Source organism: Desmodus rotundus, chromosome 1 (genome assembly GCF_022682495.2).
Source record: "Desmodus rotundus isolate HL8 chromosome 1, HLdesRot8A.1, whole genome shotgun sequence".
Taxonomy (NCBI): domain Eukaryota; kingdom Metazoa; phylum Chordata; class Mammalia; order Chiroptera; family Phyllostomidae; genus Desmodus; species Desmodus rotundus.
In genome coordinates this window covers 99,635,398-99,651,400 of record NC_071387.1, presented here as the reverse complement: position 1 = coordinate 99,651,400, position 16,003 = coordinate 99,635,398, and the positions used below count along the sequence as shown (strand labels likewise).

General features: G+C 55.5%; 1 protein-coding gene across 2 annotated transcripts; it reads right to left on the bottom strand.

Annotated features, from left to right (window-relative positions):
- Nucleotides 1-319: 319 nt before the first annotated feature.
- On the bottom strand, nt 320-10,053 carry E4F1 (E4F transcription factor 1). Of its 2 annotated transcripts, none has more exons than XM_053928218.2 (14): nt 9,793-10,053; nt 7,225-7,376; nt 6,142-6,247; nt 3,680-3,873; nt 3,469-3,589; nt 3,215-3,367; nt 2,956-3,125; nt 2,405-2,614; nt 2,042-2,150; nt 1,740-1,957; nt 1,287-1,485; nt 1,057-1,199; nt 922-984; nt 320-846 (listed from the first exon to the last, which is right to left on the bottom strand). In XM_053928218.2, exons 1-14 carry the CDS (start codon nt 9,953-9,955, stop codon nt 490-492), a joined length of 2,358 nt encoding a protein of 785 aa, XP_053784193.1. In that variant the 5' UTR covers nt 9,956-10,053; the 3' UTR covers nt 320-489. The 2 variants fall into 2 exon arrangements, with proteins under 2 accessions (XP_053784193.1, XP_053784200.1); XM_053928225.2 differs by having other exon boundaries at nt 2,042-2,147.
- Nucleotides 10,054-16,003: the final 5,950 nt, after the last annotated feature.

Genomic DNA, 16,003 nt, shown 5'->3' with positions numbered 1-16,003 from the left:
AGCCCCTTTCTTAGCCCCACACCTGCTGCTGCTCACACACATCATCAGAGGCTCCTGGCCTCAGTCCCCTGCCCCAGGGTGCCACATCAGGCCTCAGGAAACTGGGCAACAGATCCAGTGGGCAGGGCAGCAGCAGAGGCTGCCTGTCCACATGCCAGTGACACCCACATGCTGCCAAGGTGTCACCAGCCCCATCAGGAACACTGGGCAGGGTGGCCAGGCACAGGAGTCTACAGAGTGGCCTGGGCAGGCAGGTGCTGCCGGGGGGAAGTGGCCAGGGCAGCGGCACCAGTGCCCAAGGATCGCTGCCACATCACAGTGGGTTTTCATGTTTTATTGTAAAGCGACAAAAAAAATATATTTACACTCCCACATATCTGAATTCTGTGCTCCACATTTTTCATACTAGGCCAGGCAGAAGTGGGTAGGGCACTCAGGGTCCTTGCCCCTGACCCACTCCAGTCCACCGGGACCCCACAGATGCCCGTGTCAAACAATGACAGTCTGCACCTCGAGCTGGCCCTCTGGCGAGGCGATGACCAGCTCGCCCGCGTGCTCCAGGATCTCAATGTCCTCTGATGAAACCATGGTCACAGTAGCCTGCTCCGCACCTTCTGCCCCCGCGCGGGCAGTGAGCACAGTGCCCTCGCTGATGGCTGAAGCCAGCGTCATGGCCACCTGCTCTGTCAGGCTCTCAGGGGTGGCGATGGTAATAGTGTCAGCAGCAGCCACTTCTGGACCCAGCCCCGCCTCTTGGTCCATGGTCACATTCTGCACGATGATTTGGTGCCCCGCGCTGGCCTGGTGCACGATCTGCTGCACCACCTTCATGATGTGGCTGTCCACCTGCGGGTGGCTCACGGCTCAGCGCACAAGTCTGGGTGAGGGCACCAGGCCACCCCTCTGCCCCCAGTGCCTCACCTCTGTCTGGGTGCCCTCGATGATCTCTGTGGCTTCACTGGTCTCTGCATCATCCGAGGTGGCCTGTATAGAGGGTCAGAGGTCAACCTTGCTGCCCCGGGGCCCCAGCCCAGCCCAGCCCAGCCCTATACCCACCTCAATGATGTACTCCTGGGTGTCAGCCACCACGGATGAGAACTCAACCAACACAGTGTGCGGGTCCTCGCCAAGGACAGTGGCAGCTGAGGTGGGGCTCTCCTCGGACACCAGCAGCTCCTCCACCTCCAGCAGGCAGCCACCTGAGATGGGGAATTCAGTCAGGGCTGGGCAGGACTGGCCAGGGCTGCTCTCCTGCCGCCCCTCGCCCCCTCCTGCCAGCCCCCAACCTTTTGTGCGCAGGTGCCGGTTGAGCGTGCCATGCTCAGCGAAGCCACGGCCACACTTGTAGCACTTGAAGGGCTTCTCGCCTGTGTGGTGCCTAACGTGCCGCACCAGCGAGCCCTTCTCCCGGAAGCCTCGGCTGCAAAATGGGCACACATGCGGCTTCTCCTCCAGGTGTGTCCGAAAGTGCACCTGCTGGGCATTCTGAGGAGACCCACTGTTAGGATTGACCTGGCCTAGGCCACGGCTCAGACTGAGGCTTTCCCTACTGACCTCTAGGGTCAGGGAAGGGGCGGGAGTCATAGGCCAGTGGGGAGGGGCCAGGCCAACACTGAGCAGGCTGGGGGCCAAAGCGAGACAATGGAGAGCTGGGGAAGGAACAAGGGATGGATCTGGCCCAGGGAGTGGAGAGCTCATGGGTGGGAGCAAAAGTCAAAGGTCAGGGCTGGAAGGTCCACCTTGGTCTTGTAGCGCTTGCCACACTCGGGACAAGGATAGGGTCGCTCATCTGAGTGAACACGCCGGTGGCCCCGAACGTGAGCAATGGTCTTGTAGAGTTTCCCGCAGTCCCCACAGCGGAAACGGCGCTCGTGCACATGCACCTCCTGGTGCTTCTTGAGCAAGTAGGCCTTGAGGAAGACCTTGCCACACTGCACACACGTGAACAGCTTCGGCCCTGGGGCCGCACGCATATGTCAGACCAGGTCCAACCCCTGAGGGCCCCACCCACTGCCCAGTGCCCCACCCTCCTGCCACCCACCTTCATGGTCCCTTTTATGGGCCTCTAGGGTGGCCGCTGTTGGGAAGGTTTCACTGCACTGAGAGCACAGGTGGGTCCTGGGTACAGCTGAGGCCTCGCTGGCCACCTGCTAGGGGACCACAGCACACCTTCAGTACCCACTGCAGGCTGGGTCCCAGCAGTACCACAGGCAGACCCATAGCACCCTCACCCTGAGGGGCTCCATCACGGGCTCAGGGGTAAACAGATCAGGGGACCAAGTCACTGCAGAAAGTGACAGCAGGGAGAACAGCAGGGAGGCTAGCAGCCAGGCCAGTATGATAAAACAGCTTCATCTAAGGTGTGGCCCCCAGGAACAAGCTCAGTGGCAGCGCAGGTACCTACTGTCTCCACCTGCTCCACCTCCAGCAGCGGCAGTTCTGGGGGACCATCTCCCAGGGGCTGGGGACTGGACATGGTGGGAGGGACTGGCTCCAGGGACCCCTCCTCCCCAGTGACCCGCTCAAGAACGATGCCAGAGTTCTGCATGGCCTGGTGTAGCAGGTTCTCCTGACTGTTGTCGCTGGAACAGGGAAGCTCCTTGGGAGCTGGGGGCTGCAGGGGAGGCGGAGGGAGGGAAGTTGGCCAGGAGGCTTGGCACTTGGCACCCACCCAAACCCACCACACAGGGCAGACCCAAGGGGCTGAGGGACCACTGTGCACAACCAATATATTCTCAGCAGTGCCCCTGGGAGCTCCACAGCCCACTCCACCTACCCTTCCCTGCCCCATCTTGCCCCTCCCTGCCCTTTGGCAGCCATTGGTCTCCCATCACCCATGCAACCAGTAAGAGCCAGGAAGGCAGGCCCAGGTCAGTCCTATTCCCACTGGAGCCAGTGCTCAGAGCAAAGCCTGGCACCGAGAAGACAGCGGCCATCCTCCCAGAAGACCCCCACCTCTGGGGACAGGGCTTTCACGCCCAGAGGAAGCTCTTGCATCTGGACATGGACTTCGTGGATAACAGTGCCCTTGGCATCTGTCACCAAATGAATCACAGGCGACGTCTCCATGGTTTCACCTATCACCGACGATGACGTAATGGTCTCCACGGTGGAGGCGCCAGACCCTTTAAGGCAGAACCACAAAAGTCCTTGAAGAAACCCCCCTGACAAGGGCAGCTCCAGGGCAGGGACATGGAGCCCTCACTACGCTGACCTGCAGGCGCATCCTCTTTGCCAACAACCACATCCTTGCTCATGCTGAATCGGATTTTTTCTGTGCACGGGGTGAGAGACTTGAGGTGCCGGGTCAGCGCACCTGACTCCCGGAAGCTCTTTCCACACTTGGCACATTTATAGGGGCGCTCATCTGTGGAATGGAGTCAGCTTTGGGTGGGGAAAGCAGGCCTGGAGCCACAGCCCCACCCCCCACCAGGAAGCAGGGGTGCCCAATGCATCAGGCTAGCTCACCTGTGTGGCGTCGGTGGTGCCGAATGAGTGAGCCCTTGGTCCGGAAGGAGGCCCCGCACAGCTTGCACTCATGGTCCTTACGGCTGCTGTGGGTGACCATGTGGGCCTTGAGGATGCTACCCTGGGGGGAAGGGGCAGCGAGGCTCAGGCACCTCTCTGGGCAGGAGGCCTGGCCCCCACTAGATGGCACTGCCCAAGACCCAGGGCTCACCGTCTTGAAGGTCTTGTGACACAGCGTGCAGACGTAGCGGCCGTCCTCATTCACCAGCAGCTTGACCTGGGCCTGCTCACCCTGCCCGGCCAGCTTGGGCCCCTGATGGTCAGGGCTGCCTGAGGCCTCTGCCATCTCGCTGTCACCTGGATCTGCCTCAGCAGCTACAATGACCTCTTTGATGTGACCACTGCCTGAAGAGAAGTGGGTCGGCCTAAGCCCCAGGATGCCACGGACCATACCACCTCCTCGGAGCCCAGCCCAGAAGCACTGCTGGAATACCCCAAATCTGCCTGGAGAAGCTCCAGGACCCCAGAATGTGTCCAGCAGGGAGACCACAGTGAGCAGATACCCCCTTCCTTCAGCCAAGAGTAGCATAGCGCTAGATGGGCACAGGGGTCCCACAACCTCTAAGGGCAGTGGAGTGCCCAGTACAGACAGTGGACAGGCCAACCCAGCTCACTCACTGCTCGCCAACACAGCACCCATTAACATTAAGAAAATGCCCCCAGAGTTGCCCACTGGCATCTGTGTTGCAGCAGGCAGGCGAGGGACCCGGGCTGGAGTGGGTGCTCACGAGACGCCTGGGACAGCCTGAGGTGTCCGCGCCTCTTGCGAGTGCTAAAAGAATCTGACAATGTGTAAAGCTAAGCTGTAAACATTTCACAGTGTCTGCTCATAAAAATGACAGTGGGAAAGGGTTGTGAAACTGCTTCTTTGAAGCCTTCTCAATCAGGCTGGCACTGTGTTTTGACAAGCCATTCTCTCCAAACAGAAGGGAAGCACCCGACTCAGAAACAAAACGGGCCTGTCTCGCCTGTGCGCTGGCTGGAATGCCTGACGCTTTATTTTTCCTTTACCCCAGAAGGAAACTTCCAAAAGGACAGGGACTTGAATTTAGGTGTGGTACAGTAGACTGAAGGGTCAGAGAAGGGGGAACAAGCAAAGCGCAAGACTGTTTTCCAGGAAGAGGCAGGAGTGGGTATCTAACCCGCACGCAGCCCCAGCTGACCATGCCCCCGGCCCAGCAAGGACAGAGAACCCCAGCCCTGGGATGCCAGCAGCTGGTGCTCTAGGACTCTGGCCAACCCTGGACTCTGGACCACTGAGCAGCTAATACGAAGGGGATGTTTGGGACGCCCAGGATGCCTGCAAAGAGGGAAACTCCCAAGTGTGCAAGAGAGGAAGGGTGCACCCAGTGAGGAGCCCCCAGAACTGCCAGGCTGCAGGCAATGGGCAGACTGGAGGGCAGGGTGGTGGGAAGGGGCCTGACTGGACAGGCATCTGGAGACTGTAGATGCTGCCCAAACTCAAGGAACTTTTTTGTTTTTCTTTCTTTTTATTGTTGACACTATTACAGTTGTCCCCCCATTTCCCCCTTCTGCCCCCCTCCACACAACTCCCAACACACCCCTGGCCTCTACCACATTGTCGTCTGTGTCCATGGGCTATACACGTACACATATATGTTCTTTGGCTAATCTCTTCCAGTCCCCCCTGCCCCGAACCCTCCTGTCTGAGGTCCGTCAGTCCAGTAACTTGTTTTTCTATGTGACATCACCCACCCCAGAAACCAAACATGACACCAAGCACGGCCCCACCTCCCACACGACAACATTCCTACCCCAGAGTAGCACCAGGTGCATATCCTTGTCCACAGGAATGACAAGGGAAAAGATAGCACGGAGACAAGGACAGGTGTCCCATCACCTCCCTGAGGTGGGGCCTTGACTGAACAGCCTGCTCTGAGGTTCCCCTCCCCCAGGTCTCCTCCACCACACCTCCCTCTTACCCCAGATGGTCCTAAGGGCTTCCCAAGGCCAAGTTCCACCTGTTCCCCAAACCTGATTCCTGTCTAGCTGCTCACCCACTTATGCACCTGTCAAGGTCAATGCCTAGCACCAGATAACCACCATTTCCTTCCTGACTTCCCAAGGCATCAGGCCCAACCCAGCCTTCCTCCATTGCTGTACACACACCCAGTCCCCAGCTCCCTCCACCTTCCCCAGTCCTGGGCTGCCCTTTGAATGGTTCCCCCTGTGTGCTGGCCTGTCCCCAATTAACGAGTGTGTGAGCCAACCCAGACCTCTCAACAAGCCCTCCCCTATTGCATATTGGCAAGTAGTTTAACTTAAAATAAGCCATCAAAGAGACTGACTTGGCGTTCTATGCTCATAAAAGCCTGTGAGAATCAGGGCAGGGATCGCTACCCCACGCGGGAGGGGTGAGCACTGGGGAGGTGAAGGCCAGGGTCAAGCTGGAGCGGCAGGTGCATCCCATGCACACCCCAACCCGGACCTCCAGAGCCCACTGTGGAGGGGAAGCAGGAACCAGGGGGGTGGCAGAAAAGTGGGGGAGTTCTGGAAGGACCAGGGCAGAAACGGTCTAGGGAAGTAGCCGGAGAGCAGTCACACTTCAGGGCTGAAAGCCCTGAGTAGACAGCCACGGTGGGGCCAGCTTACCAACAATATCAGGCGTGTGGCCGATGTCCGCTGTCAGAGCAGCTGCCTCCACAACAATGTGGGCCAAAGTGATGGGCTCCTCTGGGCTTGCAGCTGCTGGGACCACCTACCAATGGGGAACAGGGGACGTAAGGGACTCATCTGCAGGGCTCCAGAGCTCCCTTGGTTTGGTGAGTGAGGGCTTGGGTTTATGTCCATGTAGGATGGCTGGGGTGGAGGCTCTCATCTCCTGCAAGAGGATTCCTGCTCTGAGCCCGAATCCCAGCCCGGCCCAGGGTGTCAGTCACATCACTCTAACTCCTCTGGCCACTGAGGAGCGTGGAGCACCAAGGACCCTCAGGGAGGACTCCAGAAGGAAGTGATCACAGTTCCAGCTCGAAGATCAGCTGGCTGTGCAGGAATGAAGGAGATGAAGGTAAACACCTACACCCACCAGCCCAGCCCTTGCCATGGGTCAAAGGGCAGGTAAAGAGCACAGGGTCAGAGTGAGACACCTCTGAGCCTGCTGTCCTCTAGGCTACGCCCCATGGTGATCTGAGGCAAACGACTTCTCTCGGAGCCTCCTTTCCCACCTCCCTATGAGGATGGCAGCAGTGCCCACCGTGCAGGGGCCCTGTGGGCCTTAAGTGTGTGTGTGCTGCCCCATGGGGCGCAGCACAGTTGGCCATTTTTGTGATGGGGTGGCAAAACCCACCCAGCCACGCTTTGTTTGTAAGATCCCCAGGAACTATGCATACAGGACAGCAGACTGACCAAAGATACAAAAGCTACCATGATACCCCTAAGCCAAGACAGACCCTTGGGCTACAGGAAAGGAGGGACCCCAGGCTCCAACTGCCCATGCTTTGGCCAGAGGTGGCTGGGCCATCCAGGAAACCCCAGAGCACCACCACGCTCTTGGTGGTAGGGTCCAGACCCTTTCTCACCCGAAATCAGATGCCTGCCCTCTGCCTGCCCCAGTGTCATAGGGAACCAGAGGCAAAGGTCTGTCCCAGCGTGCCACCCCCTCCTCCTCTTCCTGCTGCCAGGGGAGCTCAAAGAGGAGGGGAGCACACCTGTGCGTGTACGTGGGTGGTAGCTCACCTCCTGGTCCAGCAGCGCAGCAGCTGCAGGGGTGGCGGGCAGGGCCTCCTGGGAAGCCCGCTGGCAGACTTTCTGGAGCTTGTGCTGAACGAAGTCCTCCAGGGCGGTGAACTCGGCCTGGCAGCGGCCGCATCTGTGCACATCATCCTCATCTGTAACACGCCTGTGGTCAGCGGGGCTGGGGAGGGCTTCCAGCCCCAGGCCAAATCCACCCAAGGCTAGCATCGGAACCAGGGGCACCTCCCCTGGCCCTCCTAGAGGTGCTGAGAACTCTCAGGGGCCCACGGTGCAAGCCCCCATCCCCTGGAGGTCTGCATAAGCAGCACCTACCGAGGGAGCGACACTGAATGGGGGTGAGCCCCGACTGTACACTTGGGCTGCAAGGATCCCCTGAGGCTATCGTGCCCACAGGCCCTACCTCAGAGATGAGGCAGGGAAGGCCCAGGGAGCAGTTAGAAGGCGGAGGGATTTGTCCAACAGTTTGGGGACAGTGGTTTATAGGGTTTGCATGTGCCCTTGGGCACCTCGGTGACTATAGCTGGGTCTGTTTCCTTGTCTGTAAAATGGGCAAACCCAATGCAGGGTACAGTGGAGGGGGAACGGGTGCTGGTGCCCACAGAGCCCTGGCTAAGAGGCAGACACCTGGGAAACACAGAAGAGCGCACGCCCTGACCCACAACCACTCTTCTCGCCCTCTGACTCGGTGCTTCCTTGTTTCCAACAGGGAGCGCCTCCCTGCTCTGGTAAAGATGCCCATGGTGGGACTTCCCAGAGGGGCTCCATGCTTTAGGGTTACAGTAACTGAGCCCTTCACCATCTGGGCTGACCAGTCAGTGCCTGCCCCTCCTGCTTACTGAGTCCCTACCATGTTCCAGGCACCTCACTGGGGATGTCACCAAATCCAGACAAGCACCCTGGGGAAATGGAGATGACTATTTGCACTCTAGGAAAGCAACTTGAGGTTCAAGGCCTCCCAGCTGGTGACTGTTGGGGCCAGAACCTGAACCTGAGGGTCTACTCCAGACACCCCACTGTTTATTCAAAGGGATGGGGATGTGTTCCTTCTGCTTCTATGAAATCTGCCAGTTCCCACCACCTCACATGCAGTCCCACATTAAGATCAAGCCCACTCCTGGCTCACAGCAGAGTGGTCAATGTCTGGCGAATTAACGAGCAAACAAAGGGCCAACCCACAGCCATGACTCGCCTACAGCCCCCTCATAAGGAGGGCAGTCCCATCCAGATGGCTCACCGTCACAAGTCAAGCACTGAAGTGACTGCCACCCTTTTAACCTTCCCGGCCCACTCACTGAGTCTGACTCAGCACCAGGGTGTTGCTATTGAAGGAACTCCTGCCACAGAAGGGGATACACCCAGCTGTTACACCGAGACAAGGCCATGGGCAAGCCCGGCAACCTCCGAAGAGATCCCTCTTCAAGCCCGCCCTATCCCCAGTGGTACTGCCCCTCCCCAAGCTGGAATAAGGAGTAAGAGAAAACTGTACGGAGAATATGAACACTGTGGGGATTAAGACCACCAACCCAGTATCACTAGCTAACTGCCTCCTGTCTGGCCCAGTCTACAGCCTCATGGGACAAGCTCAGAGGGCAGAGACCATAGTTCTATCTCCAAACGCTACCTCCCTGCGAATGAGCCCTGCCCTCAGTGTGCCCCTGCACTGTTCTCAGTGATTTACACGCCCTATTTATTCTCACCACCACCCTACCAGAAGGCAAGACACAGAGGTTAAGGGGGTGCATTGAGCTGTCACATAGTCCTGGCATCCAATCCAGTCCTTGCTACTTACTTGCTGGGCACCTGGACACTTTCACATTTTTGAACCTCGATATTCCTCACCCACAAAATAGTAACAATAATACTGTCCAGATTTGTTTTGAGGATGCAAAAAATTGAATTCGGGTTAAGCGCTTGATACAATCTATCAGCAGCAGCATCTCCATTTTTTTAAACAGGAAACAGAGGCTCAGCTCAGAAAGGTGTGTGGTCACCTGCCCAGGATCAAATAGCTAGAAAGTGGCAGGTCTAGGACAGTGCCCGCATGCTAGCTGCAGTGCGCCGGCTCTCCTCCCCGGGCAGCCTGGACAGAAACCAAATCATAGAGAAACCCGAGGCCCTGTCCTCCTGGAGCCCCCAGCAGCCCATCAGGTGCCGTAGGAGTGGGCCCAGCGGAGAGCACAGCCAGGCCCAGACTGCAAGACAGAGAGGGGCCGGGCTGCGGGCCTCAGAGGGCAGGGCTGGCGGTGGAGGCGTTCGTGGAGGTGTCTCCACGGACAGCCCCAGAGATTGGGCAACTGTGAGTGTCCATGAGTGAGCACCGACCGGGCCCCACGGGGCTGACTGAAGCCCCACAGGTGCGGCCCGAGAGTCTCGGGAAACCGGAGGCTCCTGGAGGGCTCTGAGGGGTCCCATAAAGACCCGGGAGGTCCGCAAGGAATCCGGGTCTGGGAAAAACAGCAGCGTCCGCAGCTCAGGTCATCGGAGCCTCCGCCAGCCTCGGGATGAGCAGCCACCAACCCGGCCGCGCCCCTCCCCATCCGGCCCAGTTACCTTCCTCGTTAAAGGGCGCCGGGAGGCCGAGGAAGCCGGCAGGGGCCAAGGCCGCCGCCGCCGACGCCGCCGCGACCCCGCCCTCGCCCGCTTCCCGCCTCGCTTCGGCCGGAGCTTCTGCCGTATGGGCGGCCGTCACCCGCACTGCCATCGCGCCCTCCATGTCGCAACGCGCCGCAGGAAGATGGCGGATTTACGACCGTGTCGTCATAACAACGGGCCGCGCCAGAGCGAGCAAGGGAGAATGGAGTCGGACGGCGAGGTGGGGCCCGGGTGAGTTTGATGGACGGGTGGTGGGCGGAACTTATACCGAAAGGCGGTGGGCGAAGCTTTTTATAGAGGCGTGGTTACCGTGGAGCGGACTGGCAAGCGGCGGGGCGGGTCCAGAGGGGGCCCTTGGGGCTGGGCCTAGCTGGGCGGCGCTAGAGAAACGCAAGGCTGGGGTGGGAGAGGCTGGGCTGGGTTCCGGAAGGTATATCAAGGCGTGAGAGCTGGAGGATAGGGCTGGGGCCGAACGGTGGCGCCATCCGGTCCTGTGTGAGAGGGTACTTGGGCCCCAGGCAGCCCTCCGGGGTCCGAGCTCGAGAAGGCCGCTGCTAGGACACCGCTGCAGCTCGGACCGGTAGTGTGGTGCCCTCCGTCCATCGACACCCTCAGGTGTCAGAACTTCCCTTGGTGATTTCCCGGGTCATGGGAGAAAAATCGAGTTTGGGATGGCTCATGCATACGTAGCTTCACTAAAGCCTTTTATTTTTTTGTATATTTTTAAGGTTGTGATAAATACACACAAAATCTATTGTTAGTGACATTTAGAACATTCACAATGTTGTGCACCCATCACCACCATCAAGTTTCAGAACTTTGTGGTCATTTCAAAAGAAAACCTGGGGGAGAAAATGCAGACAACTGTAATTGAACAACAATAAAAATTAAAAAAGAGAAGAAAAGAAAAAGGAAAAAAAAAGAAAACCTGTACCCATTAGCAGTCACTCTGCATTCTCCCCTCACCCCTGCCCCTGGTAACCACTTTGTTTCATGGGTTTACCATGTCTGGACATTTCATATAAATAGAATTACACGTGGTCTTTTGCATCTGGGTTCTTTGGCTTAGCATGTCTTGGAGGTTCACCCAGGTTTTAGCATGTATCGGTACTTCATTCCTGAGGCAGGATAGTAAGAAGCTAGGAAAATTCCTTGGTAAGTGGAATGGGGAAACAGACAGCTAAACAAACTGAAAGCAATTTACAGCCGGATACAGAAGGTCACCTCCCTAGAGATAACATCTAGGCCTCAGTTGAATTTCAGCTCCAGGCCCATAAAAGCAACAAAAACAGGCTGGCAACTCCAGGCCCTGCTGCAGTGACTAAGGACCCCTGCCCTGGTGCTGACCAATCAGTGGAGACCACAGCCCTAAAAGGGCACACCTGGAAAAGCTGATGAATATTTTGAGATCGCTCCTAAACTCTAAAACCCAAGACCCAGCTTGCTAGTGTTCTCCCTCCGGGCAACACACCCATACCTTTCCCCTTCCCCTCTTCTGCCCCTTCAGGCCCGCATCTACATTCTAAGAGAACCTAGGAGACATGCAACCAGGAGAGCAAAAGGCAGTGGCAGCGCATCCCGAGCTAACCCTCTGAACTTGTCTGCAGGACACCCTTATTTTCTGACTTCTCAGTGAGCCAAAGTAGCCCTGCCTCGTCTCTCTCCTGTTGCTTCTTCGATCCTAGGCCCTTCCTTGTTTCACTGTCCCCAGCTTTAACAAAAGTACTCTCATAGTCACTCGGACTCGTCTTGTGAAGTCTTTCCTGCGCTTGTGAAGTCATGAATCCACAAAATACAGGCCAGCCATAGGCAGACCCGTCTGGGCCCAGTACCCTTTCTGATAACAACTCCTTTTTATGGCTAAATAATAATCCATTATATGGATACATCACTGTTTGTTCGTTCATTACATTTGGGTTGTTTCCACCGTTTCTACTATGCCAGGGTAACGGTGAAGTAGCTATCTGCAAGGATATCGCTGACCATCGCTGGGTTTTAAGCAGAGGGGGTGACGGCATTTCGAAAGAACCCCTCTGACTGCTGTGCACAAAAAGGACCTCAGGGCCACAACAGATAGAGGCAGATTCATGATGGATGGTTTCTGAGAGAAGCAAACAGGAGAAGCAGGTGGTGGCTTGTGGAGCACATGGGATCTGGGAGGCTTCTGGAAAGGGAGGACCAGGAGGGCACCTCACTTGACCATGTGCTGAGGAGTAATAAGGAAGTTAGCATAGCATCAGAGAGGAAGGGGTTGCCTGAAGCACCCCCCCCCAAAAACTGGTGTGGGGAAGAATTTCAAAGGACAGCTGGGTGTGGGTGGACACGAGGAAGAGCTGGCCCAGGTAGACAGAAAGCTAGCCCTGCTATGTGCTCCGAAGTCTGTGGAAATGAGTTGTCGTGGGGCAGGCCAGAGTCCTGACTGGTTACTCCCTGGGTATCAGAAAAGTTTATCCTGACAGCTAAGCCCTGGGCCCTGCCTCAGCCGGAGCCCAGGCAGACCAGCAGACACAGGAATGGATAGGCCTGAGGTCACTGGAAGGCAAACCGGCCAGGAAAGGCAGGGAAGCCAGAGTTACGCTTCCCCCAGATGGCATGTTTTTCACTCTGCCCTCAGCATGGGCTCCCACTGCACACTGTGTTTTACAGTCAATATTGTGTCGACTTTTAGTGGCCAGAGCCTGAAGGGAACTCCGTCATCCTTTATGATAGCTGTTCAGTCTCCATTCCCTGGATGTACTTTTATTTAACCAGTCCCATGTTGAATATTTAGATTGCATACAAGTTGTTTATTTATTTACTTATTTATTTATGGCCACTAGAGTCTTTTTTCAATGACCTCTTTTTTGGCTTAGCTCCCCAGAAGTGATAGTTTCTGCAATAATTCAGATTCAATAGCTATTTCTATTTTCTAATACTATTTAAATCCAGCCCTGGCTGGTGTGGCTCAGTGGATTGAGTGCTGGCCTGTGAACCAAAGGGTCACTAGTTCGATTCCCAGTCAGGGTACATGCCTGGGTTGTGGGCCAGGTCCCAAGTAGGGGGCATGTGAGAGGCAATTACAATTGGTGTTTCTCTCCCTCTCTTTCTCCCTCCCTTCCTCTCTCTCTAAAAAATAAATAAAATCTTTAAATCCGTGCAACACTATCAAGATCAAATAGTGTTGTCCTTATATCACCTACACCCATGCTCCAAACGTACTGTTTGCAGTACGGCTTTCCTGCTTGGGGAGGACCCAGCGCCATCCATTAGCATGTAAAAACTGAGCACCTACTGTGTGTTGGGAACACATCATGAGTGTGATGTGCCCCTTTTTCATCCAGTTGCAGGGCGCCTCCCCTAAGGTCAGTCTTCAATAAATGGCACCGGCCCTTTAGCCCTCTCCGGAACATCACGCACAACCGCTCACTCTATCTCAGTACTGACTGTCCCACATCTCCCACTATGCCAGCTCAGCCCCTACAACCTGCAAGGGATGTTAAAGCAAACAGGTGTGTCAGAGCTCGGTTTGGGGTAAACTGAGTTTAATCCTGACCCTGCAGTGTCCAGTTGGTGACTCTCTGTAGCTCAGTTTCCTCATCTATAAACTAGGGTACTAGTAGCCCCTGCCCCTCAGGGCTGTCCTGTGGTTCCAACAAGGTAATGCAGGTAAGGAGCAGCACTCAGTGCATAGCTGCATACTGAGTGCCCAGTAAACCAAGGCAACCTGGCAAGTAGTGTATGAGCCAGCCATGGCTGGCCAGCAGCAAAGTTTCCCACTCTGGCCAGTTTACCACCTACATTGGATGTTTCTGGGAGCTTAAGGTGGGGTTGTGATCTTCTGTCAAATCCAGTTCTTCCCAAGGGTCAGCTCCACCGCCAAAACTGAGTGGGAAGACACAGGGAGGAAGGTGCTCCCCTCTTGGGTGGTGGGAGCACCAGGCAGGAACACTTTGCATATCCTGCCTTTGTGGACCATGGCCCTGTCCTTCAGGGGTTCCCAGGCCAGCAGAGACTAACAGAAACAGGGCCCTAAAGGAACTGAAGTCACTGGCTTTACCTCATGGGCACGGGGGTTAGGTGGAGGTCCAGGGAAAATTTTATGGAGACCTGGGGCCCAAGAGAGGAGCAGGGTTTTGACACAGTAATTTGGGGGGCCTGGACTGCTTGGCATAGGGCAGGTTCTCAGGAAACCAAGGCCCGTTATTGTTCTGCCACCTAGTTCTACTGAAAGTAATGATGTGAGCTGCCGAAAATCATCACCAGGCATTAGAGGCGAGTTAGGTCCAACCTCAGTTCAGTAACCTTGGTACTTGAGTTTGGCTTGAAAGAATTCAGAGCCAAGAAATTCAAAGTACAAGGGTACTTAGAAAGTTACAGAGGCCCCAGCAGGTGTGGCTCAGTGGATTTAGTGCCAGCCTATGAACCAAAGGGTCACTGGTTCAATTCCCAGTCAGGGTACATGCCTGGGTTACAGGTAGGGTGCCCAGGGGAGGGCAAGTGAGAGGTAACCACACATTGAGGTTTCCTCTCTCTCTTTCTCCCTCCCTTCCCCTCTCTCTAAAAATAAATAAATAAAATCTTTAAAAAGAAAGAAAGTTACAAAGATAATAGAAAGGCCCTTGGAGCTTAGGAGAGAGAGGGAGAGAGCCACTGCCTAGAGAGACAAAAGAGGGAGGAGAGGCACTGGCTGATGTGCTCCAGAAGAGAGCAGACCCTGGAGAAAAGAAGGGGTGGGGAAAGGCCATGGCACGCTCCATAGAGAGAGGAATCAGGGAGAATCGCAACAGAATATCTATCAGCTTTCCTACTGTGTCCCCTAAGGGTTGTGGTCTGCACTGATTGGCTGGCGCCAGGGAATGCGGTCATTAGTCATTGCAGTGGTCCTTCATCAGCTTTGGCATCAGTTCTGCCTGGATTTACTGCTTTTCTGGGCCTAGAGCTGAAACACAGCTGAGGCCTAGATGTCATCTCCAGGGGTTAATGCTTAAGGTAGTGGTCCTGCAAGGGCTTGTATTGAATAGTTTTGCTATTGCTAGGCATCCAGGGCTCTCATCCTGGTGACCCTCTGCATCCAGCTCATAGTTCTTGCTCTGCTCATGCCTGCCTGTCTACTACAATAAGGAGAAACATACACCTACCTATGAACTAGCAATTCACTCCTAAGTATATACCCAAAAGAAGTAGCTATGTCCACAAAAGCGTGTGTAGGAACAAGAATGTTCATAACGGGCATTATTCACAGTAGCACCAAAGTGGACACTACCCGAATGTCCATCACCCGGAGAATAGATCAACAGGGGTATAGTCTTCCAGTGGCACAGGTGGCAATTAAAAGCAAATGAAAACACTTAGAAGGAAGCACTTCACAGACATTATATCAATCCAAAACAGCAAGACCCAGAAGAGTACACACAGTAAGACCTTGTTTTAAAGATGGTCTAGAACAGGCAAAAGAGGCTGCGATAGAAGTCGGAAGAGGTTGGGGGCGGGGTATCTGCTATTGGCTGGTCAGGGATGAGTGGACTTTGTGGAGTGATGGGAATATTCTGTATCTTGACCTGGGTTGTGTGTACACAGGTATACAGGTATGTAAAAATTCCATCAAGCTACACACGTTAAGATTTAGGCACTCTGCTGTATGTTACAGCTCAATAAGAGATAACAATAACCTAACAATAACAATGATGGCTGAGACCAATGACTTAAGTACTGTGCTCTGGGCAGTGTCCTTCTCTTAGTCCCTAATCCCACTGCCTTGTATTATAGTTACTCGTTCATAAAACCAGTAAGGCAAAGGGAAAGCATTTTTGCAAAGGACTGGAAATAACGCGAGGATTGTTTGGAAGGACCCTCGAGCTGGCTCTCAGGACTGGCCATACATACTCTGTCCGCGCGCTGACACCGTGTCGAGTGCAGAGGGAACTGCCCAGCACAGCCCAAGCAAAGGTGAAGATGTCACTATCTCCCAAACGGGAGACCGCCCCAACCCTACAGCGTTCCTGCGGCGAGTCCCGCAATAGAGGAGAAAAGCCAGCCAATCAGTGTCCTGCCCGGTCCATGGTCACTCGATTAAGGATTTCCGTCACCTAGGCTGACCACGCGTCTCCAATGAACGAGCTGCCCATTGAGCTGCCCAATAAGCAGGGGACTTAGGTCCTGCGCCAGCTCTGCGGCCTCGCGGCGTTTCCGC

Bases quoted from the DNA above. Each gene is read 5' to 3' on its own strand.
- E4F1 (XM_053928218.2), bottom strand. From the start codon at position 9,955: ATGGAGGGCGCGATGGCAGTGCGGGTGACGGCCGCCCATACGGCAGAA. The intron at 3,126-3,214 runs GTCAGCGTAGTG...TCTGCCTTAAAG, and splicing joins CAAAGAGGATGCGCCTGCAG to GGTCTGGCGCCTCCACCGTG. The intron at 1,486-1,739 runs GTGGACCTTCCA...GGGTCTCCTCAG, and splicing joins GCAAGCGCTACAAGACCAAG to AATGCCCAGCAGGTGCACTT.